Below are 27,365 nucleotides of genomic sequence, written 5' to 3' on the forward strand. Positions count from 1 at the left end.
ACCTTTGTGCAAAGTTTCAGCTCATTCAATTAAAAAATGAGTCTGTTATGAAACCACTTGCATTGCTTTTTGACTCACCCTCATACCTGCATTGTACTTTGGAACTTTCAGCCAGGAGGGAGCAAGGATTCTTCTCAACCCAACCCTCCTGCTAAGAGGTCACTTTCATTGGATAAATCAGGCAAAAGGAAGAAGAACAATTAAGTAGGATCATGTGGTGTGACTGCAGGGTATTTGATCCAGATGCTAGAGGTCCTGGGTTCAAACCCTGCAATGCTACCGATCTTGTGCCTTTGGGAAAGGCACTTAATACAACTCTCCTCACTTCACCTAGGTGTAAAAATGGATACCTGACTTGGGTTGGGAAGGTAAAAGGCAGTACTGTGCATTGTAACACAGTGGTTAACAACTCACAGCCTCTAGGCCCTACGGTCTCAAAACGTCTATGGGACTATCTTAACACCTTTGTGCCTTTACCTGCCTACCTTGTAGGTACCTACCTTGGGTGCTACAGCTACCATGCATAGATTATGTTTGGTGACACTATGAGGTGTAGTTGATTGAAATGATGGTTGTAGATTTACTATGTTAAAACAAAACAAAAACTAGTAGATTTATATGAGAGGATAATCATTGTGCATGTCGTATTGTTGTGAGTTTTAACCTCCATTGAGATAGTGTCTGGTTCTATAGTGCTTTGGGATTGAATTTTAAACAGACCTGAGAGTTATATAACGTCCATTGGCATAATACCGGTCGGTTTACTGCAATTTCTCAAGCAATGCTAATTTGGCAAATGATCAACGCATCATTTTCTCCAGTTACATGTTGCTGTTACAGCTTACCTTTGTCACTTCTTCTGTGTAAATTATTTTGTCTCTCTGGTCCTGCTAAAAACATAATATCGTAATTGGAACGCACCGCGGAATTGCACGGAGAACGGGCGCGTGGTTGGAAGGGGGTGCACTATACCGGCCGAACGAAACACGGCACAATTAACTGTCGCTATGTACCTTTATACATCCTCTGTTGTTCCTTTCTTTCCTGTTAGTAGTTGCACAAAACAAAAATCTGCATGAGCATACAAAAAGTCATGAGAAAATGGGCGTATACTGACAAGAATTTTCATTTAATTTTGGTCCGTCACAACTGCTATGACGTAAAACTTTACTGCTGGCCGTAGCATTAAAAATGGCGGGAAAATGGCGGCGTACGTTCAATTTGACCCATTCTGCAGTAGATCCGGGCGATAATGCAACGGTTCCTCACACTTTTACACGAGTTGTAGGTCACCAAAAGAAATTCAAGATTGCTGTTGAATCATGCTCGTCTTGTGCCGTGAGCACATGTGATTATTATCTACAAATCTGGCGATGAACGTGACAGTGTGTTTGTCCCACGACGAGCTCGCCTGCCCCGAAAATGACCTGAAAACTTTTGGCCTTGTTGTCTTCGAATGCATTGTTATCGATGCTTTGTAAATTATGTATTGGACACCTAGATGTCTGAAGTGTGTATACCTCAGAAATAACTATTGTTGCATGTGTAGATCTCTTTAAGTTCCACTATTTTTAATCGACCGGTATAAGGCTTATGACCGGTATTATGCCAATGCATGTTAATATAGCAGTACATGATTGGACAACTAATGCTGCAGGCTTTTGGATGCAAAATACTTGTACAATGAATTTGTGTGTGTTGGCAATGTCTTTGGTAGAGACACTTAGAGTGTACAACTTAGAATGGATGGTGTAAAGATAAGATAAGGACCACTTTTCTGCTCATTCATTTTATAAGTTAAAGATACATGACCTAGCCATGGAACATCAGTTTTGACACAGTTTGTTTGATAGATGAACTTTTGAATGGCTGATTGTCATGAAATAATGTACTTGAAATTCAGAAACTCAACAAATATACAATCATTAGGTAGGTCTGAATTCTACTTATTTCTATTTGTGATGACAAGGTGTGCACAAGACAAATGACGGTATGCAGTGTACCTATTTACAAGTATAAGAGAATCACTACCCAATCTGCACAAGTGTTTGTTGGTAGTTTGTGGCGAAGCTCGGTGATCAGAAACCAGGTTTTGGGTAGACTTACTCTCCTGTTGACAAGGAGGCGACTATATTGGAAGGCAATCATTTACATCAAGGAATATTTACAGCTGGTACTAGCCTTTCTGTTCAACCAAATATCTTTCAACCAAGAGATGCTTTCAAGCCTCGCTTTTAATAAATCTGCTTATTGTGCACTTCATTCTATATGAGTCTTCCTTCATGGTATTTACACAAAGGCACAATTATGTGGTCGTGTTATCAGACATGATAAACACTATAAATAATGCAAAAATAAGTGCATCTGAATTCCCCAGTACCACAAGTTGTTCACCAAACTATTATACAGAACTCAGTAAATAATTTCATCTGGTTATTAAATCAATACTTAGGTATGCAAGTAACGCAACCTTATTTTTTCTCTACCAAGAACTTCAGCAGCTGCAACTCTTCATCAGTGCAAAGAAGCCAGCCGTCAGTACAGAAACAAAGTTGTATACATAGGAAAACTGTTGTATGATACAGAACCTAACTACTGATACTGTGCCTCCAGCGGCTGCTTCCAGGGGCTGATGTGCTGACTAGCCATCTGCATCTGGTACCACGTCTTCTTATGGGTCTTCAGGGCCATCTGCAACCATGATGACATACATGGTATTATATCAAACTTTATTGACACAATGTATAAGGGGATTCTTGGCAGATATTTCAATTTGACAAGGCTCTCAGATTGAACTTAAATTAATTTTGAAGGATGGCAGAAAAGACCGTTCAAGTTTGGCCTTGATGCACTGGACACACAAACAAAACCCTCTTAGCAATTTGTACATATAGATTTTCCTTTTTAGGATCAAAGACACTGTAAATTGATTTAAGTTCACAGGAACTTCATTTCATGGTAGGAGGTGAGAGAAGGTATTCACTATTTGAGTATGTTCTTGAAACAATGATTGTTACACATGACACATGACAAGTTTGCTATGATGAGTAGCAAAAACTGAAAGCGTAAAACCAGGGTTAATATCCAGTAATGAATAGTAGATTTTAAGAGCTTACCTCAGCAATTTCCACCTTCCTCTCCCAACTCTTGACAGTCTTCTGTAGTTCATAGAGATCAGCCTTGTCTTGTACATAGTCCAGGACGTCTGGCACACGGTAGTCAGCCAGCTGGGTACGGTACTTCTTGTTTTCCTTTTCTGCCTTTGACCTCTCCTATAGGGAAGTAATAAAGAAATGTAGGGTCTTACATGCTTGAAACTTAACATAGGCTTTTAATGGTTGGATAATTTCCCTTAAATCCTGCAAGAGCGACAGTTTAGAATCAAAGGGAATGCTTTGCTACGACAATCATTGCAAAATACAACCTCTGCTGTTTGAGCAGATTGGAAGAGACAAAAGTCTGAAAGATGATGATAGGGTAAAGAGGCTAATGTAAGTGTACAATTACCATTACAGTAGTTCTTGTCAATTGTTCAACAAACTAGACCAACCCTGACTGTTCATCAAAATTACCAGTTCAATCAATGACGCCATGGCAATTTGGAGTTTGACCTTTGACTTTACTACGTGATTTTAAGTAAATCAAATTTTGCACTTATATGTTTTCATTTTGCATTGTTTTGAAGAGGTTGGCAGGGCTATGGGATCAATCTGTAGTATAGTTCGAGCTTCCTATGATAAATTATAACATAGTACTCTCCAGCCTACCTCCTCCACAGAGTTAGTCTCGGCGTCGATCCTGGTCAGCATGTCCTGTCGGGATGTGATCTCTGACTTCAGCCTCTCCGACTCCGCTGTCAGCGTGTTCAGCTTTTTCTGGGAGAAAGATTGTCAGAAATGTCAGTCATCATCATCATATCGTTGAAATGTCAGTGATACAAGAAGAGTTACTTCAGTTGTCTGTTTCACAGCAAAATCTCTGGACAAAATTCAATAGATATTCTTACCCACGATACTGTAAAACTTAAAATATTTGCCATGGTAACCTCTCCACTGTAAATTCATCATGACTTTGCAAATATGCAATTCTAATGTACTGGGTATTATTGCTGTTACTGAACAGTTTCAACCACAAACTTCAACACTGCAAAAACCTTTCCCCTCTCAAACCACAAAATTAAAAGTCCCTCTAAAATAATAAATTCACACTACACCAGCTCAAATCTAATCAGTACAATGCATAAAAAAACATACACAGGAAGTAGCCTCCTTTGCACTTTGCAGACTTTCAGAGTGGTAGTATTTATCTTTTGGGGGGAGTGCTTATTTGCGATTTTTTACATGGGCTATGGTTCTCGATGGGGGTGGCAAAACTCCCTCTCCCAACCAACTCCCTTCCCTAGCATAGAGAACCCTTAGCCCATGTTGAAAATCACAAACCAGCAACACTCCCCCACCCAAAAATGAACACATCCGCTCTGAAAGTCTGCAAAGGAGGCTACACAGAAAACAAAGCTGAAAACAAACAAACAAATAAAGAATCTGACCTTATAAGAGTTGAGGACCTGCATGGTGTTGCCTGCCATGAGCTTGAGCCTGAGCAGGTCCTGGTTCCGCTCGTCGATGCGCTCCAGGTACTGGGCATTCTCGATCTTCAGCTGCTGGAAGTCCACCTCATGCAGGACCTCTCCCATCTCCTCTTTCTGTCAGGGAAGGAAATCCATTAAGTCATACTCTCCATGCAGGGAAAATCGTGACCTTTTTCTTATATGCCGTCTTTTTCTGTCTATTATAGCTGATAGCTGAAGGAAAACGAAGGCATATAAGGAAAAGGTTGAGTAGTAAGCAGATTAGTAAAGTCACTCCTATTGGACTGGGGTGGAGTTAATCTTGATGGTGCCAGGTTTTAGAAAATTTGATGGGAAATGGGGTATTCAAATGCTTTTGATAGCGAAAGTATAGTGATACAAGTTATGTTTAAACTTAGCCTGACAAAATTGCACTCCTAGCGGCCAGCCCTAAAGTTGCTGCCACCTAGGAGAGGGGGGGTCATTAACCCCAGCCAGCGAGAGATTGTGTAAACACAGGCTACATTAAAACTGTGGTCTGCTAGGACCAAAGACATTAGCCTTCTTAGCAGGATCAGTAGTGGTCAATCTGAATTGTTCACTTTTGTCAAAATCTGCTCTCAATGGTCCTTGGTTAGAGCCAGGGCACATGATAGAAGTTGGGGGCAGTGCCCTTGTTCCTCTGTTTAGAAAAACAAATGGTTGACTTTTGCAGTGTTGTGTATACTAGTTACTGACTTGGCACGACATACCTGTTTTAATTGGAGCTGCAGCTTTCTCTTCTGTACTTTTAGGGAAGAATTCTTGAGGCGCAGCTTTTCTATCAACGTGTCCTGGAGAGGAAACATGACACAACACTTGTTAACAATATATATATGTATATATCATTGCCATTACCATCACATAAATTGCATGATTAATAATCATCGCAAAACTTTGCCATAATCAACTATCAACCTCCATCAACATTTATCCACTGGGTTACTTATATTTACAACTCTGAAAAACAGTGGGTTTCATACATATAAAAAAGTGTGGCACCCCCTAAGCACAGTTTACAATGTAGATACACAGGAGTGCATTATACTGGGTAACATTGCCTTGGAGACGCCCTTTAAAATTTTTCTGGTGGATACCTGTCAGATTTACATTACTGTAGTAGACGTTAAACCAAGGAACTTGACCATACAGTTTAAAGTTAAAGACGAAGAGAACAATACTGTTCAACATGTTTATCTTACCTTAGCTCTTATTCTGTCGTCAAAATATCTGGTGGCTCTCTCTCCGACAACCTTCCCTGTTCTGGGGTTGACCCCGCCCTTCAGTATGTCCCTCTCAAACTCATAGGAGGACTTCCTGATCTCCGACAGTCGGGTGTCAGACTCCTCTATGTGTGCCTGGTGGAGAAGTTCATCAGAAACATTGTCAACTTACATTTAACAAAAGTTTTAACCAGGGGTATACTTAGTATAAGTATATAACACAGTTGTTCATCGTGGCTATTGTGGAAGGAAAACAAAATAAATGGAGTCACAATATTGAACCCTATATGTTATGTAAGACATTTAATAATCCCTCAAGATGGAGGAATTTGGAATGGAAACTTGCTGCCCAATGTGAGTAAGGTATGATGCAGGACTTCGTTTTTGCTTCAACTTAGTTTAAAGTACAATGAAAAAGTAGAGTTTGAATATGATACAAGTGAAGTGATGCAAAGAGTCAACTACATATCAAAGACTGACTAAAAACTACATGTCTACCAAATGAAATGTGAAATCCAAGCCAGAAAAAACAAATGTAATGTGCAATCAAAGCCAGAAAAAAATGCATAACAAACTGAATGAAACAATGACGAAACTGACCTTATGATTGTCCAGGATTTTCTCTGACTCTTCTTTAAACTTGTCGATGTCCTCCCTGAGCTCCTCCAGCTCTCTCTGTGCGATGTCACATTTCTGTTCCGCTGACAACTTCAGCAGCCGCTCGATGGTCCCGCTCTTGGACTTGGATCTTCTCCTATTGACAGGGAAAAGGGACTTGATGCTTAGATGGGTCAGTGTAATAGAGGGTACCATGGTTCTCATGATTGATTTTTTACCCTACATTATTGTTATTGGTGATATGCAAACAATTAAGAATATCAAACTTGCTGTCTTGTCCCAACTGCTGACGCTAAGTTAAAGTAACTTCATGTCACTTCGTGTCATTTCTGGACACATGATTTATTATGAATGTTACTGCCCATAGATATACAAGATGGGATCTAAGCTATAGCATGTGTTCTGGCCAGCTCTGGTGGTCTGCATTTTATCCCTGCTTAGATTTTCCGGTACTAGCACTTATCCATCACCATTGATGTGTATAGTAACAGTGTGGCAATTTTGCCTGGGTGCCATAATAATAAGTTTTCTGTTGAGGCTTACTCCAAGACCTAGTGCTAACCAATTTGATGGTACCCAATGCAGCCTAGTAGTTATCTCTAACCTGGACAAGAAGAGAACAAGTTACTGAATGTAGATAACTGCATGGGATGAGATTCAGATAAAAACACCCGGCCTCCTCACCTGCCGACAGTGCGGAGGTCCTGCATGGAGGCACTGGGCGTGGCTGTGACAGGTGTGCTGGTGGACCCCAGGCTAGAGTGGCCGCCGTCTTTCGGCTCCACCCTCTTCAGGAACTTCTCAAACATCTCCGTTTCTGTGTTTAGTACATCGTTGGATTGTCTGGAAAGGAAAAGTACACAGTGTTTATAACATTATTATTTGCAGAGGTTCCTGCTCCAAGTAACTTACTGTCATTCAATAAGTGAAATACATCATATGACCTCCATTATACGGGTCTGCCTAAACACCGCAAATGAGCGCAAACTAGCGCAAACGGGTCTATTATGCAGTATTCATGAGACAATGGCCTTGTTTGACGCTCTAGATACACTGTCTATGCAATGATAGATTAAAAAACACGGCAAATTATATATAAGTTTTTACCAGTTTTGTTTAGTTATTCCGCTTGTTTCAAGTTCGAAGGGATTTCTGGCCGCCATCCGTTGGATCATCCGCATTAGGGGTCTTAGAAAGTACCTTCATGGCTTGGCGCAGGCGCTTTTGACAGCTAAAAAATGTCAAAAATCCACGGCGGCAGGATTCCAGTGCCCATCACTCGTCTACGCGTACGGCTAACACTCGCTTTCACGGGGGGGCTGGAGTCGGGCATGCCGACACTCGACACTCGCGCTTCGCGCTCGGTCTCGCAACCCATAACCCTAGCTAAAAAATGTCAAAAACCGCGGCTACGTCATCAGAGCTATCGCTCTTCATCTCCCTAATTTTGAAGATAATCTCATTCCCTTTCGACTCAAAAGATAGTGCCTAAGTGCAATTTCTCCATCCAGACCCCGTAACACGGATGATCCAAGATGGCGGCCAGAAATCCTTTCGAACTTGAAACAAGCGGAATAACTATAAAAAAACGGGTAAATACTTATAATGTGCCGTGTTTTTATTAAATATCGCACAGACAGTGTACAGACAGTGTATTTAGAGTGTCAAACAAGGCCATTGTCCCGTGGATACTGCATAATAGACCCGTTTGCGGTCGTTTGCGCTCGTTTGCGGTGTTTAGGCATACCGGCCATTATACATGTGTACTAATCATTGATCGTCGTCTTGATAGTTGTTCATACTATGTTCTTTTTACATAATAATGGTGTCTTCATAAGTTATCATCCGCGTATTGGTATGGTGACTATGGTCACAGCCAGCTACAGTATTCATTAACTCTAAAAGTAACATCCCCATCATCTTATCATACATTCATGTACTAGTAATATATGAAATATGAGTGTGTCTGTGTGTGAGTAAATTTTCTACTGTCTATTTAAATGTTGATATCCATTCTAACAATGTAATTACACAACTTCTCCACTCACATATCTCTGACAATTGGGGGTAGCAGCATGTTAAACATAAATACGATGTATATAACCTGGTATCCAGTCTTTTCTAGATGCCAGGTTATGTGTGCTAGCAAGGAGCTTTGACACAACTTCCAGTGAGTTGAGAAGTTGTTTCAAAACCCCTTGGTCAAAACAAGGAGAGGAACATGACCATAGACATAGTTAACTCTTTTTGGGACCTAATATATCGATCCAGGAAGCGAGACTGTGGCAGGGAAACCTTAGAAAAGTACTTACAGTGTGTCTTCTACCAGTTGGTAGAGCCTTTCGTCTGACAGTTCGCTGAGAGGGTCGGTATCCGGCTGTGTTTCTGTGTCCTGAGTGGTCACACTCTCAGTGTCCGCCATGATTGCTGAGATGTGATTCTGTAGGTCTGGCTCCTGTTGCTAGGCGGCAAGATCGTCCCCAGTGTACCGAGGCGTCCGTGTGCTTTCCATATGGGGAGCTGGGACCCCTGGGACCGAGCTCAGGATGAAACCATTTTCAAAGTTTGACGGGAACCTACTTTGTTATACCTTTATTAAAGAAGAATAAAAACAAATATCTGCATAGTTTATCCTTTATAACACAATAAATATATATTATTAATAAGATATAAAATATGATTTTTCCATTTTTTGTGCTATAAAGGTAAATTGTATAAACAATACATAACAAGATATACCCATCAAATTAAAGTACGGTCCACAGCTCAAACATTCCCAACCTCGCAAAATCACGCGAGATAAAATCTATATCAATGTTGCCTAGAGGGGGATGTCAATAGTCGCGAATTGCTAGGTAATCTTCAGGCGAGGTCGACGGTGCGGCGGGCTCGCGAAGGCGGCCATCTTTTGTGAGGTGTTTAATCGTAAAGCACCTCTGTTTCAGGGTAAAAATCTCTTCTTTTGCGACTTCCTGTGGGACCTTACACACCGTGGTGGTTAGAAAATGTACTGACGTGTACGTTCGACCGAACCGTGGTGTGTAGCGATCAACAAAAGTTAATTTCTGAGGGACTAAATCGTGTCGGCAGTCAAGCCTGTATCCGCCGCACCGAGCAAGAAAGAACAAGGAATGTGCATAGTTCATGCGTTCAGACCGAAATTGCCTTCATTTTTAGGTTTCGTCGGTTCCCCTAGGACAAGATTTGGGTGTCATCTCGTCTTGCAGTTCGAGCGTCAGTCTGTTGCGGGCGGTTGAAGAGCAAGTGGTTACTGGGACACCAAAAAAGGCCAACAACTGTGGCTGATTTTGTTCTGCTGAGGGCGCGATTCAATATGGCTGTCCCGAGTCGCGCGCGCGTCTACGCAGATGTGAACACACACAGGCCGAGAGAGTACTGGGACTACGAGTCTCATGTCATTGAGTGGGGGTAAGACATATTTTGAAAGATCATTATCCATAGTAATAGCTACAGAAATAGCCCATTAAGTTTAGATTTACCTTAGAATACTAAAGGATAACTTTTAGCACCATGGACAGCGAAGGCAAGGTGCACCTCTTCGCATGACACTATGTTTAGCAGTTCGTAACTGATGTACAGTCTAACACAATACGTAATCTGTATATTTATATTCTATATGTTACATCGTGCATCATTTTCATTTTTTAGACTTTTTAAAATGACATTATACTATAGGAAGTGATGTCATAATGTTGCCCCCCTCCCCACGTGTGACAGATGGGCAAAGAACAACGGTTTTTTTTGTGTGTGACTAGATATACGTTGCAAACAATAACCATGATTGAATATGACATTTTTTTTTACTTCAGTTGATACCAATGTAGTCCAAATGTACAAGTTTTCCTATGATGTTAGCGATGTAAATTAGTATTGCTGACACATGCTTTAGGATGAATCACAGAATATAAAATAGAATTTGGCACTGCCAGAGTTCAAGTGCCCAGATTGTGAATGCAGGTCTCTTCGTGCAATAGCAAAACAACTTTGTTGAGCTGGTTTATAGCTTAGGGAATCACAGTTTATAACGCATCTTGATTAAAGATTGCTCCTCTGTGGGTTTCAGCATCATGATTTATGATTATTGTGACATGATTGTACATGTATTTTGTTGAGTGTATGCCTTTCTTGCATATCTAGTACTACATAATCACATTATCACCAGCAAATGACAGCTGGCGAAAATTCAATTAGGCAATTTCATTGGTAGCGTGATTAAGAAAGAAGTCGTATAGCTGCTGCCATGCAGTCCTTCGTGAAAAGTGTTGTAACATGTCTTTATTATATAGGCCTTAGCATTTAAAGATGGATTACAATTTTCTTAAGAAGATAAAAGCAAGACAGTACAGAACTATTAAGCCATCAGGAATAGTTCCTGTTATTTAAAACTGAAAAAATGGCTTGACAAAAGATGAGTGTTTAAGGCATTGTTATTTACACAAACTGTAGTATGCAAACTTGAAGGTTTGCTAGTTTACAAGAATCAGCATAAGCCATAAGTGCTGTAATACAGGTCATTAGCCAAAGGATTAACTGTTAGTTTCCTTTTGTATTCAGACAACAGGACGATTACCAGATTGTGCGCAAGCTGGGCAGAGGCAAGTACAGTGAAGTGTTTGAGGGGATCAACATAACCAACAATGAAAAGTGTGTCATCAAAATCCTCAAGGTACGACACTTATTTTAATACTTCCTACTGACGATACTGCTGTAGCTACAGACACAATTAAGTTCAATGAGTTATGATTTTATCATATTATAAACCAAGCCAAGACAGAGAACAGATTTTACGGAAGAAATCTATTGCCTAGTATTGGACATTGTTCAAAATAACAGCATGTCAAGCAAAGCTTTGGTTAGTAACATTACAGATACATGTAGGTGATCTGGATGGAAAATTTTAACCTTGTGTTATTGTTACCCACTGCAAGTTTCATATGAAATGTTTCTAACAATAATTGTAAGAAGTGAAATGAAAACTAACCATGAAAACTAACATGTTATGTTGATGTGTGAATGCAGGACAGGCGGTGCAATTCCCTTAGCATTTTTAGAACGTTTCTTTCACCTTTGTTTCCTGCAGCCAGTGAAGAAAAAGAAGATCAAGAGGGAAATCAAAATCCTGGAGAATCTCCGAGGAGGAACAAACATCATTACCCTGCTAGCTGTAGTTAAAGACCCAGTGGTGCGTACCTACTTTGCGTCTTATAATATTGTTAACCTTTCTTCAAAGGGCTTTCCTCATTGCTTGGGTTACAGGGCTCCCATGGAAATTAGAGCAAGGTGTTGCTATAGCTCTGGGTAGGAAAAACTTGGAATTTCAGAGCTGCAATTTTCATTTGTAAAAGCAAAATTTTGAAAATTGACAGGGTGGTGCAGAGATTTTTGGTGCAGTGCCTTCGTTCCATTTTCCCTAAGGGAGAGCCCTACAGATAGCAGCATACTTTCCCAACATAAATCCCAGCCCTGTAAGGAATATGACCTGTTGCCTACAGGGCCCTTGTGACTTCCACATGACTTACTATTGAGATGTGCTGCACAATAAGTTATATGTTTGAAGCATGTCCACCTTAAGGGAAATTTTTATGTTCCAGTGTGTGTGACCCCTTCTCTGTGTGGTGGTTGTTTCTTACAGATCCCACGCAAGTTTCTTTCGGTAGTGTCTGCAATAAGCCTTTTTACAGAGGTTAGAACGCATGTGCGGCGACAGGAATTGAAAACAAAATCCGTCTGGACATTGTTATAAAAATCGAAACAATGGTCCAGACAAGGACTGTTTACAATTTCGGGGCCTTACCCTTTGAGTCTGTTTGACATATTACGTATAATTCCTTTTGTGAAAGGGCTTATAGTACAGCTGTTTTTGATTCAGAAGTTACAATTGTCATAGATTATCTTTCTGTTTGGATTGTTCTGATATGTTGTGTTGTATGTTTGCTAATGTGCTTGTAGTCCTCCGGTTGTAACACTCTACTGTGATTTCAATTTTATATCCTGTTGATGATTTTGTTATCTTTTGACCACACCATTGCATTTGTGGCCTTGCATTGCAGATTTTGTTGTTGATGCATCTATCCCTATATTGAAGTACATCATATTGACTGTTGCCTTTGTTTTCTTTGTTCTAGTCGAGAACGCCAGCATTAATATTTGAGTATGTTAATAACACAGACTTTAGGGTAAGTATTTCCTACTTTCATGCAGACTCTTTGCACGCTCTGAAAAATTTCAAGATACAAAGTTTTTTTATTCTCTAGTCCTCCATTAATATTTAGTATGTAAATAACACAGATTTTAAAGAGAGTCAGCATTTAGTTCTGTATCCTAGAGTAGTCAATCAAGCACACGTCAAGTTGTCATCATGTCAAAGGGTAAAGAAAAGATGCACCTGGTGATTCGATTTTAAATCATTAATGCCAAATCGCTTTGTGCAATATCTGTGGCCTTTGTGTCACAACCAAGCAAACAAAGAATTATATATACCCATAGAATTTGCCAATGACGATTGAAAAAAAGATATATACATACATACACATAAGATATAAGATATATATGATACACAGCAACACTCGAATTATGAGAAACATTTACAGACTTAATTTTAGATTTACTTTTGATATATGCATTCAAGTATAAATAGTAATCGGGTTCTCTTCCATTTTTTTCACAGCAATTATACCAAACATTAACCGACTACGACATCAGATACTACTTGTATGAGCTCCTGAAGGTAAGATAATGAACAGCAAAATACTTTTGAGTGTTACATCCTGTCAAATGATTCATGGCAACGTGTAATTGACTCAGGCAACATTTGGGAAACATGTGAGAGACCTGTATCGTCCCACAGATGTAAACATGACCCAAATACTTTGTAGCACCCTAGGCAATGAAGGCTATCATGTAACTAGATATTCTGTTGCCCAGTGCTTTCGTTAGTTTATAGTTTGTTGCATACACTGGTTTGTGACCCTGTTGGATCTAGATCTAGAATCTAGATCTAAAGCACTCGAATCCCAACTGTTGGCGCTCACATTATGTTCCTGGAAAGGGTTGCAGTCCATGATCAATGTGCCCATTGTTTTTGTTGAAAAGAGCTTGAGAAATTTCCCTGGTACAGTGAACCTGTGAACACTATACATAGTGTGTCTGTCCTCTCTGTCATTGCTAGTGGAAGATATAACTGTTAGAGAATAGAGATTGCTTATCCATACATGTTTAATATTTCAGGCCCTGGACTACTGTCACAGCATGGGGATCATGCACAGAGATGTCAAACCTCACAATGTCATGATAGATCACGAAAACAGAAAGGTGAGGATGACATCTGTTTTGTTTTGTGAAGATTACCGTCAAGATGAGATTCTGGAATTAATCATCTAGTGTCCATCTAATTGTATCATCTGTAGTTTATGTGAAACTTAAGATGTAGGAAGGCACATGATTTTAATTTTTTCTAAGGTATTTTAACTAACACTTAACGGATGAAATTGTACTACATAACAAAAGAGAAATGTATGTTTTTATTATTTGACCACCCTTAAAGTATAAAAGGTCACGCAGCGTATAATTAAGATAAGAGACCAAGGTGCTATGCCTACAGATACTCACTAATGATGGGAACAAATAAAGATGCAAATTTTCTACCCTTTAGCTGCGGCTGATTGACTGGGGTCTGGCTGAGTTCTACCACCCGGGACAGGAGTACAACGTGAGAGTCGCCTCTCGCTACTTCAAGGGCCCCGAGCTGCTGGTGGACTACCAGGTGAGTTGTGACAGGGTATGTAAGACGATCCTTGTCATATGCAGAGCTTCTGCTGCTCACTGCCGTGTAGTGGAAGAAAGGCCACTCCACAGATAGCAAGACCTGTACTGCTGTAGCCACTTGTAGTGTTAGAAACTCACGGGAGATAGCAGGTTGATTTAGAAGTTGTGACAGGACGATCCTTGTCATCTGCAGAGCTTCTGCTACTCACTGCCTTGTAGTGGAAGAAAGGCCACTTCACAGACAACAAGACTTGTACTGCTATAGACACTTGTGTAAGAAACTCACGGGAGTTGACGGGTAGATTTAGAAGTTGTGACAGGGTAAGTAAGATGATCCTTGTCATCTGCAGAGCTTCTGCTGCTCACTGCCGTGTAGTGGAAGAAAGGCCTCTCCACAGACAACAAGACTTGTACTGCTGTAGCCACTTGTAGTGTTAGAAACTCACGGGAGATAGCAGGTTGATTTAGAAGTTGTGACAGGGTATGTAAGACAATCTTTGTCATATGCAGAGCTTCTGCTGCTCACTGCCGTGTAGTGGAAGAAAGGCCACTCCACAGACAGCAAGTCCTGTACTGCTGTAGCCACTCGTAGTGTAGAAACTCACGGGAGATAGCAGGATGATGTAGAAGTTGTGACAGGGTATGTAAGACAATCTTTGTCATATGCAGAGCTTCTGCTGCTCACTGCCGTGTAGTGGGAGAAAGGCCACTCCACAAACAGCAAGACCTGTACTGCTGTAGCCACTTGTAGTGTTAGAAACTCACGGGAGTTGACGGGTAGATTTAGAAGTTGTGACGGTATGTAAGACGATCCTTGTCATCTGCAGAGCTTCTGCTGCTCACTGCCGTGTAGTGGAAGAAAGGCCACTCCACAAACAACAAGACTTGTACTGCTATAGACACTTGTGTAAGAAACTCACGGGAGTTGACGGGTAGATTTAGAAGTTGTGACAGGGTAAGTAAGATGATCCTTGTCATATGCAGAGCTTCTGCTGCTCACTGCCGTGTAGTGGAAGAAAGGCCACTCCACAGACAGCAAGACTTGTACTGCTGTAGCCACTTGTAGTGTTAGAAACCCACTGGAGTTGGCAGGTTGATTTAGAAGTTGTGACAGGACAATCCTTGTCATATGCAGAGCTTCTGCTGCTCACTGCCGTGTAGTGGAAGAAAGGCCACTCCACAAACAGCAAGACATGTACTGCTATAGCCACTTGTAGTGTTAGAAGCACAAGGGAGATAGCAGGTTGATTTAGAAGTTGTGACAGGGTATGTAAGACGATCCTTGTCATGTGCAGAGCTTCTGCTGCTCACTGCCGTGTAGTGGAAGAAAGGCCATTCCACAGACCCCAAGACTTGTACTGCTGTAGCCACTTGTAGTGTTAGAAACTCACGGGAGTTCACGGGTAGATTTAGAAGTTGTGATAGGGTATGTAAGACGATCTTTGTAATCTGCAGAGCTTCGCTGCTGTGTAGTGAAAAAAGGCCACTCCACGAAGAGCAAGAGACTTTTGTAGGGAACTTATAGTGTAACCTCCATCAGGGTTTCCTACGGGGATGGACAGTAGAATTCGGCAAAAATAAACTTAATAACTGTCCAAGAGAATTAGTCACAAAAGTGGTAATAAACCACCTTGACTTAGTAGGCAAATGTTGCCCAAACACCAACAAATATTCTTTCAATAGCTAGCGTTATTCTGGTAGAGGCTAGATAGTGTTAGATACTGGGAGATGACTGCACTGTGATTATCTTTGGACATTGTAGTTTCACTTAAAAAGTAACATTTAGAGGATTAAAATGGTGGCGGCAAGGTGGTCTGGTTAAGCTTATACTTGTGGACAGTTTACATTGGCTTAGATGGCATGGCAAGATAACATGTTTCAGAAGAGTTAATGTCATTGAAATGCGGACCAATCAAAAAAATGTAGGCCAATTCAATAAGCCTAAATATTGAGCCATCTGAGTGCAGCAGGATTTTGCTTGCAGGCAGTTTTCAGAGAAATTTGTGGCTCCATGTAAACACTATTAGTCATGATGAGTAGCCAGTGTCAATTGAGAAATTAGATTAAAAGCTATGAAGCAAACATGTTTGTGATGTGTTTATGAAAAGTAACTGTGACGTATTTGGCATCTTACTTATAAATATTAATGGATACAGGGTTGGACAAGTCCACTAGCCCTATTGTCCAGGGCAAGTGAAAGTGCTGTTCGGGCAAGTGCATGACCTACCCCACTTGCCCGATCGGGCAAGTAAGATTATTCCATTGAGTATGATTTTGATGTGCTTGTTACTTTTACAGTCATGACATCAAGCATAGAAAAATAGAGGCAATAATAAGAATTCCATTGCTGGAAGTGAAAATGCATATAACAGTGACATTTGAATTTTGGGCAAGTGAAAAGTTGGTCCGGGCAAGTAAATTTTTTATGTGCTTGCCCGATAGGACAAGTGAATTTTAGAAAACTTGTCCAACCCTGGGATAGAAATGTAGGCTAGATGCCTGTGATAATGAGGGTAGTGTCTACTGGTGAGTTCAAGTTGTATGAAAATTAATGACGGTAGTGTCTACTGGTGAGTTCAAGTTGTATGAAAATTAGGCATACAAAATTACAAGGAGACTTGTTTGAAGCCAGCATCAGAGCGTTAATGTTTTTCTTTCTCAAATATTAATGGACAGAAATGTAGGATAGGGTTTAATATGATGACGATGCTAGTGTGTACTGGTGATCTTAGTTAAATCTGTATGAAAATTAGGAGTACAAAGTGGCTGCATCAGAGCGTTGATGTATTTTTTTTTCTTGACAGCAATACGACTACTCATTGGACATGTGGAGTCTAGGATGTATGCTGGCCAGTATGATATTCCGGAAGGAGCCTTTCTTCCATGGACATGACAACTACGATCAGGTACTGTTGTTAATTCATTCAAATTGGGGCACTTAGATTTCTTGGAAAGGTGAAAATCAAGAGTTTGCTGTGACTTTGAGGTGGGCCTTAAAACTGTAGAAAGGGTTCATGCTCTTGAATATAAAATTATGGCAAGTTTCATGATTTACAGTACATGTCCTTCTACATGTTGAGTGAGATTTTGCTTATTCTTGGACTTTGCGGTAGGAAGTGGGAGGGAGACATTTATGTTTGAAAATCGAGGTTGAAACATTCGGAGTAAGACAGGGCACTTTAAATACTGTGGATCTATGTGCTGGTATTGCAACACAGATGTTGTTGAACTTGAAATTATAATGTATAATATTGATGTTCATAATTTTGCCCCTTTTACAAAGTGATGAAAGGTTCATGCGCGTCATCGGAATGTCTCATTAGAGGCAGAGTATGACTGATTATGACCCTCTGATTGCAAACATGGTTGTAATAGACACTCCTTAATTACAGTTCATTGTGAGAGTTTACAAAAAAACAACAACAAATATTTCAGTTTACAGGAAGCATGCAAGGTGATGATTATTTTGAGAAAGATGTATGTAGTTTACTGTACTGACCTGACTCTTTATTGTGTTTTTCAGTTGGTCCGCATTGCCAAAGTTCTTGGAACAGAAGATCTATACAAGTATCTGGACAAGTATCAGATAGACTTAGATCCAAGGTTCAATGACATACTTGGAAGGTACGTTTTCACTTTTTTTTATTGAATAAGGATGTAACAAGACATTTTTCATAGGATAGTCACATCTGTAGTATTCTGTACAAGTAATTCCTTTCGCATTTTACAACAACTTAGTCAGTGTCCTTCGCTTGAAACTTGATCTGATTTGGTAGAAGTCATTCTGAAGAAAAACTGAACTGTAATTTCAAACACAAAGGGAAAAGTAAGGTACTTAAGGTATTCCACAATGTACAACAATTTAATTTTCTTGTCGTCTTTTAAAAAACAAATTTTCTACAGGTAGAGAAAAGCTATTCGTATACGAGAACATATTTATCTCTAGCGCAAAGCTTCTTCTTTGTTTTTTGTTTTTGTTTGTCTTGGTATATGGTACGGAGCTAAAACTTTGGCATAACACAGAAATAAGCTTACCAAATTTTCAACTGTCCTGTCATTTTCCACGTTAATCTTGAGTTGGTCATTTCTGTTGTTGAGAGGAGTACTTGAGACTGCTATTATGTACTATGTATGTATTACTATATATTGTTAAGTCACCACTGCTCTCCGGCGAATGTCCTGTTTTTATTTTATATATACTCAGGGTTCTCCCCAGAAGTTTTTAGTATAGTGGAGGGGCTGGCAAAAATAACCCAAACCAACGCGCTGCACTTTCATGAAAATGGGTTCATTTTGCAATGACAGAGGGTGTCAAATACTACAAGTATAATATACTGTTGTGATTCCTTTGTTGTGAAGTGGCAAAACTACTATTGTTTTGATCATTGCTCATTCACAAGTTTTTTCAGACAATGCTGACTCAGGAAAAGTGATGCCACTTGGTACAAAAATCTGTGAATTGTCATTAATCTTAGCAAAACTAACAAAGAAAATTGGGAAGAAACACGCTAAATTTGAAAAATAGTATAGTGGAGCTGGCTGAGAGTATAGTGGAGGGCCTCCCTTATTCCACTCTCTGGGGAGAACCCTGATACTAATGGTATCCAAGTTTAGATTTTGTATAACTGTGTAATTTATTGTAATTAGATAATTTGTAACATCGGATGTGGTACTTGCAATTTTGTTAAATGTGATTACTTTAACTTCTGTAAATTGGGTGTAATTCAGTGCATGACACTGTGATTTTTCAATAAACGCCATTTTGAATCTTGAATCTTCTTCTCCAAACAGACATTCTAAAAAGCGATTCGGGAGGTTTGTGCACACTGATTGAATGCAAAAAGCTTTGCCACCAATTTCCGTGTCCCTAAGACGTCATGTTTTTCTTGAGTGTATAATTTTTTTTCTCCCAACAGACATTCTAAAAAGCGGTGGGAGAGGTTTGTGCACAGTGAGAACCAGCACCTGGTGAGCCCGGAGGCTCTGGACTTCCTGGACAAACTGCTGCGCTACGACCACCAGGAGAGATTAACGGCACGGGAGGCCATGGAGCATCCATACTTCTGTGAGTGTGCTGCTGCTGCCAGATCTTAGCAAAAATTAGAAATTGTACTAACCTGCAGTGCAGGACAGGTATAATTGTCTCCTACATCCCCTTGGTTGTCAGGCAGACTATGACTTTAGGTGTATCTTAGCCTGACCACCCCCATGTTTGGTCATGTAGATGTGAAGCTATAGAAAGAAGCAACTTAACAGTTTAGGCTTTGGACAGTTGAGTTAAGAATCTGTAGTTTGAGTTTCACATTTCTAGAACACTGAGCATCCCCATACTTCTGTGAGTGTGCTGCTGCCAGATGTTAGGAGAAAGTTTAGTCATGTAGTTGTGAAGCCATAGAGAGAAGCAACTTAACAGTTTAGGCTTTGAACAGTTGATTTGAAAATCTGTAGTTTCAGTTTTACATTGCTGAAATGCTAATGTTTGACTGCTAAAAAGCTAAAAAAAAGAATATGATTTAAAAAAAAGCAAATCACCACCTTCCAACCCAAACTTTTTCAGAAACACTTCACTTTGTTTTTGCTTAGGCCAAAAGAACCTCAATTCCCATTGATTTAGGAACTATTCATAGTAAATCACAGATACCCTCAGTGTGATGTCCGCCCAGAAAAGTTCATGTAAGCACTTCTTGTATGTTTGTTTGTTCACATGTTTTACCAGACCCAGTTGTGAAGGAGCAGGGTCGAATGCAATCGTCCAGCCTGGCTGTCAGCTCCCCCACTCCAAACGCCTCACAGATGGTGCCAGGTACGTTCAGTCACATGTCATAGAAGCCAGACTTTGTTAACTCATCGGACTGTACCGTAACTGATCTTGCATCATGATTTTATATAACAACTAACATAGGTGTATGGTCATGAAATAAGATAAGTACGGCAGTCTTTGTATCCATGCCAGGAAGGTACAGTAATTCCTGGCAGGTAAATATATATTTTTTGGGGGGATCTCACTGTCATAATGTATTTTTGTGGTAAACTTCGAAGATGTCAATTTTTGCAAATCATCACAAAACAAAATCAAACACTCCACACTTCTGTAGGCCTGAAGGCAATAAACCAATCAAAGGTCAAGATTCGCAAGTCCCATAGACTGAAATAAAATGGGTATTATTCTATTGAAATGGAAAAAATGAAAAAATCAAGTTTCAAGCTTTTTACCATGGTTTTATTTTTTGTCTGTTGTAGAAATGCCCTTATTTATATGTATGTTACTCTTTTTTTTCTGTGGAAGATATAGTCTACTGGATCACTGTAACAACCAACTTTTACGATAGGGACCAAGGAAGGCTGAACATTTGGCAAACGTTTGAAAAGTTGCTTCTACGTAGTGCAGATGATAATGACTGGTTTATTTTGTTGATGTCACCACAAAGCAGTTCAAAAAGGCCTAAGAAATAGTGTGTTGTAGTCCTGTACCTAGTACACGTAGTGCAAATCATTTAATGCCTCTAGTAGGCTTTGTTGATTATTAGGCGGTCATGCCTCTAGAATAATGTAGGCGTCCCGAGTTGTTCTGTACTTGTAGTTGGAGAAGCCTAGGCTCTATGGATGCAGGGCTCGAAATACAACCTGCATGTGCAGGTGAAACGTAGAGCTGTACAGATATTTCTGATGTCTACCTGCAACAGGAATAGTGTTAGTGTCCGTGACAATAAAGAAAACGTGCGGTGATGTAAAATTTCCAGTCAAACCTGTAAAAGTGACAACCTGTTCATAGGGACCACCTGTCCAATGTGACCACTTTTTGGAGGTCCCTTCGATTATTTTTCCTATTGACACTGGGCTGTCTCCAGTATCCTTCTGTCCTTCCCAGGATGGAAATTTCCTTGCTAGGAAAAAAAAAAGATTTTCCCCATCTGCCGCAAAAATCTGATCTTAGCGTCACGGAATTCTTGAAAATATATTTTCATCAGCTTAAAATGACAGATTTGACAACCAAAACTAGCAGCATGGGCTCCCAGACAAGGAGTAGGATGGAAAAAACATTCAAGCTGGACATAGCCCTGTGTTGACATGAGCAGGAAGAATCCTGTCTTCAGTGACCACCTGTCCACATAGACAAGATTTTAGCAGTGGTCTCACTGTAGTTTTGAAAGTTGCCTGCTCCAGTGCCAGGTATGCAGAGATGAGTATTTCGAGCCCTGGTACATGTTAACCATTGGGAATAGAGCTGTGTACCTAAAGAAATTGAAATTGTAGGTACGGGTACATGGGTTTAGGTACAGGTCTGGACCTTTACCTGTACCTATGTACCTAAACAAGTTTGATCAATTCTCTGTTATAAATGTAGTCAGCTGTCTTTTTTAGTGAGAAATTGTCATCTTTGTTTGAGGATTTAGATATTTGAAACTCAAAGCAAAGTTTTCTTAATTCTCAACTGCACAATTGTCGTCTTTGATTTGGAATTTATTTATCTTTTGTCTCAAAAAGTGGTGTTCAATAGTGATTTAGTTTGTTTAGGTACAGGTACACAAATGTACACAAATGTTTAGGTCCGGACCTGTACCTAAACAATTTGATAGGTACGGTACAGGTCCGGGAATTTAGGTACACAGCCCTAACTGGGAAGCCTACTTGCTTCTAAACTACAGTACTTCTTGTACTGCAGGAGGCAACTCGTCATACCAAGGCGTTGCTGCCACCAACTCCATGCTGATTCCGGGCTCCCCCGTGATTTCATCCGCGCCGATGAGCAACTCTGTGCCCCCTGTTGTCACGTCCCCAACACCCACCCAACCATAGACAGGTGCTGCAACCCCTCCCCCCTCCTCAGCCACTCTCTCCATCATCCCACTTAGCTTTATACACCTCGATCAAATTTATTCACACCTAGTCTGCATGTCGACGCTTTCGGTCGTAACTCGAAAAATACAATTTTACTTTCCATGTTTCTGTTCTGTTCCCGATTGTTGATTTGGCTGCTGTTGGGTTCCTTGAATCTGTCTATGAAAGGTGTTGGGTTCTAATAATCGGATCAGTTTGAATCCTCTTCCAATCCCAATAACCCCCTTTCTTCTAATAAACAAAACTTTTTTTCTTACAATCATATAATCGTATATTTTGTTTTCCCTTCAGTTGTTTTGCAAAATCTAAACCTGAATATTGATAATTAAACAGTTTGAATAATTTCTTTTGAAAGTAACATGTTTAAAGTGTTTCCACAGATCTCTAATCCCTCAGCTTCTGGCAGGTTTGTCAACACAGATAAAAGTATTTTAGTGGATGTTAGAACATCTACCATACTTATAAGAAGTTGTAGGTTATGTTGCCTTAATACACATACTTTGATGCTAAAAGAAGGTTCAGATATCATCCAATCTAAGCATCTGTTTTTCTTGTACAGCTCATGTGTGGGAAAATCTAACACAACAGTTCTTATTGATCAGAGTTTTTATCACAGCAAAAGGACTTGGTTACCCTGTAGGTCCAAGCTACCAAAGGGAAAAATAACAGACATGCGGTTGCAAAGAGAGTAGATTTTACCCTCTCTTTGTACCCAGCTGTCTGTTGTTGTATTATCTCCGTTTGTTTCATTTAGTAACATCTCACAGCCGAGATTGCATTTAACTAACAAGCAAGGGAATTTCTCAGTAACTTTTTGAGATCTTTTTGGACATCAGCATTTATGTCTGAATCAGAATGATGCCATGGCCTAACTGTCAGCACAATGCTGCCCAAACATAACCAGTTCAAACTTGCTGCCACATGACACCCTTAAATTGTGTGAAACTTATTTGCAGATATGGATTATGTATCCATTTGAATGACCAAAACATTGCATGACAGATCACATGTAACGATTTTAGTCGTTACTCGCTGTAAAACACCAGTTCTCTGTTGTTTAAGGTTTTATTTTTGATATTCTTATTGTGTATTTAATCATTCAGTTGTCATACAGAGCCTGTAACAATTCAGGAAGTGTCTTAAACACAATGTTAAAGATACAACTGTAGACAATTGGACTTAACAAAAGTACTACGAATTCTTTTAAGACTTAAATGTTGAAATGTTGCCACTGTCAAATAACCAATGTTCTCCCTGTTTTTCTTGTCATTGCAGAAAGCAAGTATGCTAAGCTGACCCATCCAGGAGTGAGATTGGTAACCTAACCGACCCTCTGTCGATGCTTTTCTACTGCGATGTCTGCTCCCGACAAGTTGTTGTTGTTGAGACATGGAATAATATTTTCCATGCTGGAGGATCTGTTCGGTTACAGCTGGTTTGGTGCACACAATACGGAGAGAGAAGAGAACTTCACGAGGACAAAACACGTCACTTTTTAGATGAGACAGCCGCATGCCAGAGGAAAAAAACAAAACAAAACAAAATTTCAACCCATTCAATGCTTGCAGTTCTACCTTGCTTGTTACAAAAAAAAAAGGCGACTTTTCTGTGTTGCCTACGTGTATCATGAAACAGTCGGAAGTTCAAGTCACGAGAAAAAAATTGATACGACTGTCGTGGGAACTAGCCCTAGAGGTTTCTGTACATAAATGTGCTACAGGAGTAACCTGTATACGGCTGGGATAAACAATATTGATACCAGAAACCCGCGTCATAGACTTCTAGCCGAATTAACGATTCTGTATACTCCTATGTTTATGAGAAGATCTGACCCTATCTCTGGGTTAGCAAGCCTTGCAGCACGTGTCTTGTCTGCGTTCTTGGGTAGGCACAGAATGTAACTGTTTGCTTTTGTGTTAGGTGAGGAGAGGTTTAGGTGGCATGTAGCTTTGCCAGGCTTAAAAAAAAATAATTCAGACCTCTTTTCCTTCATGTTGATCCTTTCAATGTCAGAGATTACATAGATGTATTTGAGTTGGAATAAATGGTGTACTCTTGTACTACCAGAAAGATGAGAGAGTGAAAAATATTGATCCAAGTATCTTGGGATGGTAAGAAATGGAGTGTGACATGCATGACAGAGAAGTTGTTTTTTTGGTCCAGTTTGTCGTGCATGAAAGTACAATGCAAGCTTTGCTTCGCTAATAGATGCAGTAGAAATGAGTTTTGTGTTGTCTGCCCTAATTTGGTATATGCATAGCATTTGTGTTACTATTGTATCATCCTTTTGTTATTGTTTTGTATTATCATTAATGTGTAGATTCTATGATGGGTGATTATTTCTTCTACTTTTTGTTGTACCTCATCTGGCTGGCTGTAACCTACGCTCCGGTGTTTCCGATCACAGATGGTCTTTTACTGATATGCTGGTCCACAACACGGCTGTGGATAGTTGTAGTTGCTACCTTGGCTGTAACATACACTCAGAAACTTGCTTCATGGTCGTTGTGAATTTTCTGCTCAATTTGCAGGCCCAAATAATGAGGGAAACTGTTAAAGTTCTTGAACATGTTCAGTTTTTTTTTTTTTTAATCGGGGATAGAAGTACGGAAAAGTACCAGGCTCCACCAAAGTTATCTACTGTTCCAATGCAGTGCTTTGCTGTTGTCCAACTATGCATAAAGTTCAGATTTCAGCCTTTTGGACACTACGTTGTGCAGGTTGATGTCCAAAATTCTTAATGACTTTTCTTTGAGTTTCTTGTGCCCAACTGAAGCATACAGTAAAGGCAGTCGGGTTTTCTGATTCTAGACTTCGAAGTTAAAAACGACATGGCATGCCCATACAAAAATAATTCTGTCAAGTTTCTAAAACATCTGACTTCTAAATCAGCTTGAGAAAACCAATTGCCAATGCCTGAGCTATAGCTGATTTTGCATTTGTTCGAAAGGACGCAAGATGACTTGAAGAGATGGTTGCCTTCTTCTGTGTTTTTTGTTCTCCAATGAATTTCTCCACTACACTTACTGTTTGTAATGTATTATAAGGTTTGTGTCAACCAGAACCAAGTCACAACTGCAAGTCCTGCATGGTGGGATGTTTTCTCATTATTATTACATGTACGTTAAGTTCCTTGTATTCAGTGCAAGAAGAAATTAAAAGTCGAAAGACATGTACAGCAGACCCTGTTGGTGTTAACTATTTGCTTGTCTGAATGTATTGGGAGATTTGGTCAGGGGGTTACGAGAATTTGTTCAAAGTTATACATGGAAAAAAAAAAGTACAGACTGTACTCTGATAACTCTTAAGCTAAAGAATTCCACTTTTTTTTCTGTAGTTACTGGGTTTAGTCTCCATGTGCAGATATGGAGAAAATAGATTTTGGAAGGCCATACCATAGAATGGAAAGTATTCACCAGCCAAAGCAAGCTACATTTTATGATTTTATATGAACCTTTCTATAGAAGAAACCTTTTGGCAAAAAGCTAAAAAGACAGGCTGACAGAAACTGGTGCTTACTGGAAAAATCCCCACGCCAACCAGAGGAAAATGGTTATCATATTAATTTAGTGACATTATAGAGTCGATCAGACAGTACAAGATGCTGGCCAAGCAGTGTTCATTAGCCACCAGGTGCTTATTAGACACTGCTTTTGATACTGCCTTGTGCCACCAGTAAATTTGCTTGGAGATGTTTTTTTTACCAAATGTTCAAGGTGTATGTAGACAGTTCAGCATACCGTACATAACCTTAAATAAAGTTCTGTAACTGTTTGACAAGGAGTGGTCTGGCCTCTCAAAGGATACCAGAGAACGCTTCTACTTTGAAGATAATAACATTGTGAACTATTTTGCTGTCTATCAAGTAAAACAACAGTAGTGCAAAAAGGCTCGGGCTGCAGACATTTATTTGAATATCATACATGACCCATGACAAACTGGTACATAAACGTAATAAACTTGTATTCAATACTTCCGGTCAGCTCCAAGGTTCAAATACCAGGCAAGTACATGGCATCATGTCTAATATTGGAAACATGATTCTAGACAGTTGAAAAGCTAGCTACTTCAATTTCTTAGACTTGAACTTAGTTGAAGCCAGATCATCATGTAGCAAACCAAAGAAAGCACAAGCACGCTACCAAAAGCTATCACTTTGGAAAAACAACTTTTAACTGCTGAAAGATACAACCTTTACTGCATAAACGAAGGCTTGAAGCCAGATTTATGCATTTACTGGAAAACAAGTTTCTCATTGCCACTGAAAGATACAAGCAAATGCTTTAAGCTCCAAAGCTGGTTACTGCATTTTCTCATAAAGACTTAAAGCCAAATTTATGCATATACAGTAAAGCAAATATATGCATGGAAAGCAAAGTGACACCCTACACTCTACCACACAGGAATCTACTGGAAAACTAGCGTCTAATAATAAAGTCTGCATTGCATTGCATTGTAATGCACAGTTGAGGACTTGGATTTTACTTGTCCTTGCGGACTTCCTTGTCGGAGTCCTTGAGCCCGAGGTAGGTGTACAGCTGCTTGCAGCGCAGGCGGGACCAGATCATGTGGTCGGACAGCGAGAGGATCTGGGCAGCCGCCAGGACAGCCGCGTCGGGGGACAGCACGGTCGAACAGCCGAGACCTAGGAACAGCACAGATACAAGGTCACTTTGGGAAACCTACCTTTACAAATGAGCAATTGTTTAACTATCCTTGTTAACTGTTTGACAGAATTGCGGTTAACGGTATGGCTTGTCAAAAGGATTCATTAGACGGGCCTAGAATAGGTGACTATTCATGAAAAGTGTCATATCATGTCCTGCACCAGAAGGCAGTGTCATCATGGGTTTTACCTACATTTATGAAGATGAGACATTCAGATAAACAATATTCAAATTCATTATCTACAATAGGGTAACAATGGAGGTTGACTTCGGGACATATCGAGTGACCTCCATCACAATTCTTCAGTCAACATTTCTGCCAGTTCGTTCTAGTGTCGCTGAATGATGTCAATCGAAATGTCTGTAAATAAATGTCAGATTTTATCCAGGTGTAGAGATTGAATTGTATTTGAATATCTGTACTGGTAGATAGCTTTTGCAGTGAACTGCATCAGAGAAAATATTGGTCTCTCTCACATAAAAAGTTTGGGGAATATGTTCTGACCTGACGGCAGCCTGAGAGACGACCAGATATCCTGGGCTCCCCAGTCGGCCTTCACAGGGGGGCAGTTGATGACGGGGTAGGACGTGTTACCGGACAGGACCGGTCCCAGCCCGTTACTGCGG

General features: G+C 40.0%; 3 protein-coding genes across 8 annotated transcripts in view; 1 reads left to right on the forward strand and 2 right to left on the reverse strand.

The window, feature by feature from the left end:
- Nucleotides 1-1,772: 1,772 nt before the first annotated feature.
- LOC118417118 (coiled-coil domain-containing protein 113-like) lies at nucleotides 1,773-8,976 on the reverse strand. The gene is made up of 9 exons (XM_035822524.1): nucleotides 8,760-8,976; nucleotides 7,132-7,290; nucleotides 6,430-6,583; nucleotides 5,809-5,964; nucleotides 5,320-5,400; nucleotides 4,547-4,702; nucleotides 3,768-3,875; nucleotides 3,117-3,272; nucleotides 1,773-2,691 (listed from the first exon to the last, which is right to left on the reverse strand). The coding sequence occupies exons 1-9, from the start codon at nucleotides 8,867-8,869 to the stop codon at nucleotides 2,593-2,595; spliced, it is 1,179 nt and encodes a 392-aa protein (XP_035678417.1). The 5' UTR covers nucleotides 8,870-8,976; the 3' UTR covers nucleotides 1,773-2,592.
- Nucleotides 8,977-9,217: 241 nt separating this feature from the next.
- LOC118417117 (casein kinase II subunit alpha) lies at nucleotides 9,218-25,252 on the forward strand. Of its 6 annotated transcripts, XM_035822517.1 has the most exons (15): nucleotides 9,218-9,393; nucleotides 9,625-9,876; nucleotides 11,023-11,134; nucleotides 11,549-11,650; nucleotides 12,101-12,151; nucleotides 12,594-12,644; nucleotides 13,136-13,195; nucleotides 13,696-13,779; nucleotides 14,120-14,245; nucleotides 17,037-17,138; nucleotides 17,756-17,856; nucleotides 19,149-19,297; nucleotides 19,949-20,035; nucleotides 21,896-22,033; nucleotides 23,347-25,252. In XM_035822517.1, exons 2-14 carry the CDS (start codon nucleotides 9,782-9,784, stop codon nucleotides 22,027-22,029), a joined length of 1,254 nt encoding a protein of 417 aa, XP_035678410.1. In that variant the 5' UTR covers nucleotides 9,218-9,393; nucleotides 9,625-9,781; the 3' UTR covers nucleotides 22,030-22,033; nucleotides 23,347-25,252. The 6 variants fall into 6 exon arrangements, with proteins under 6 accessions (XP_035678410.1, XP_035678411.1, XP_035678415.1 ...); XM_035822518.1 differs by having other exon boundaries at nucleotides 9,309-9,876; nucleotides 14,120-14,230; XM_035822522.1 differs by lacking the exon at nucleotides 21,896-22,033 and having other exon boundaries at nucleotides 9,309-9,876.
- Nucleotides 25,253-25,964: 712 nt separating this feature from the next.
- The window catches only part of LOC118417541 (multifunctional protein ADE2-like), a 6,102-nt gene continuing 4,701 nt past the window's right edge, over nucleotides 25,965-27,365 (reverse strand). Inside the window, exons 7-8 of the mRNA XM_035823128.1 lie at nucleotides 27,244-27,359; nucleotides 25,965-26,716 (exon numbers count right to left, since the gene is read on the reverse strand). Of these exons, the coding sequence (XP_035679021.1) occupies nucleotides 26,553-26,716; nucleotides 27,244-27,359 (280 nt within the window). The 3' untranslated portion in view covers nucleotides 25,965-26,552. The remainder of the gene's footprint in view (nucleotides 26,717-27,243; nucleotides 27,360-27,365) is intronic.

This window comes from Branchiostoma floridae, chromosome 6 (assembly GCF_000003815.2).
Source record: "Branchiostoma floridae strain S238N-H82 chromosome 6, Bfl_VNyyK, whole genome shotgun sequence".
Taxonomy (NCBI): domain Eukaryota; kingdom Metazoa; phylum Chordata; class Leptocardii; order Amphioxiformes; family Branchiostomatidae; genus Branchiostoma; species Branchiostoma floridae.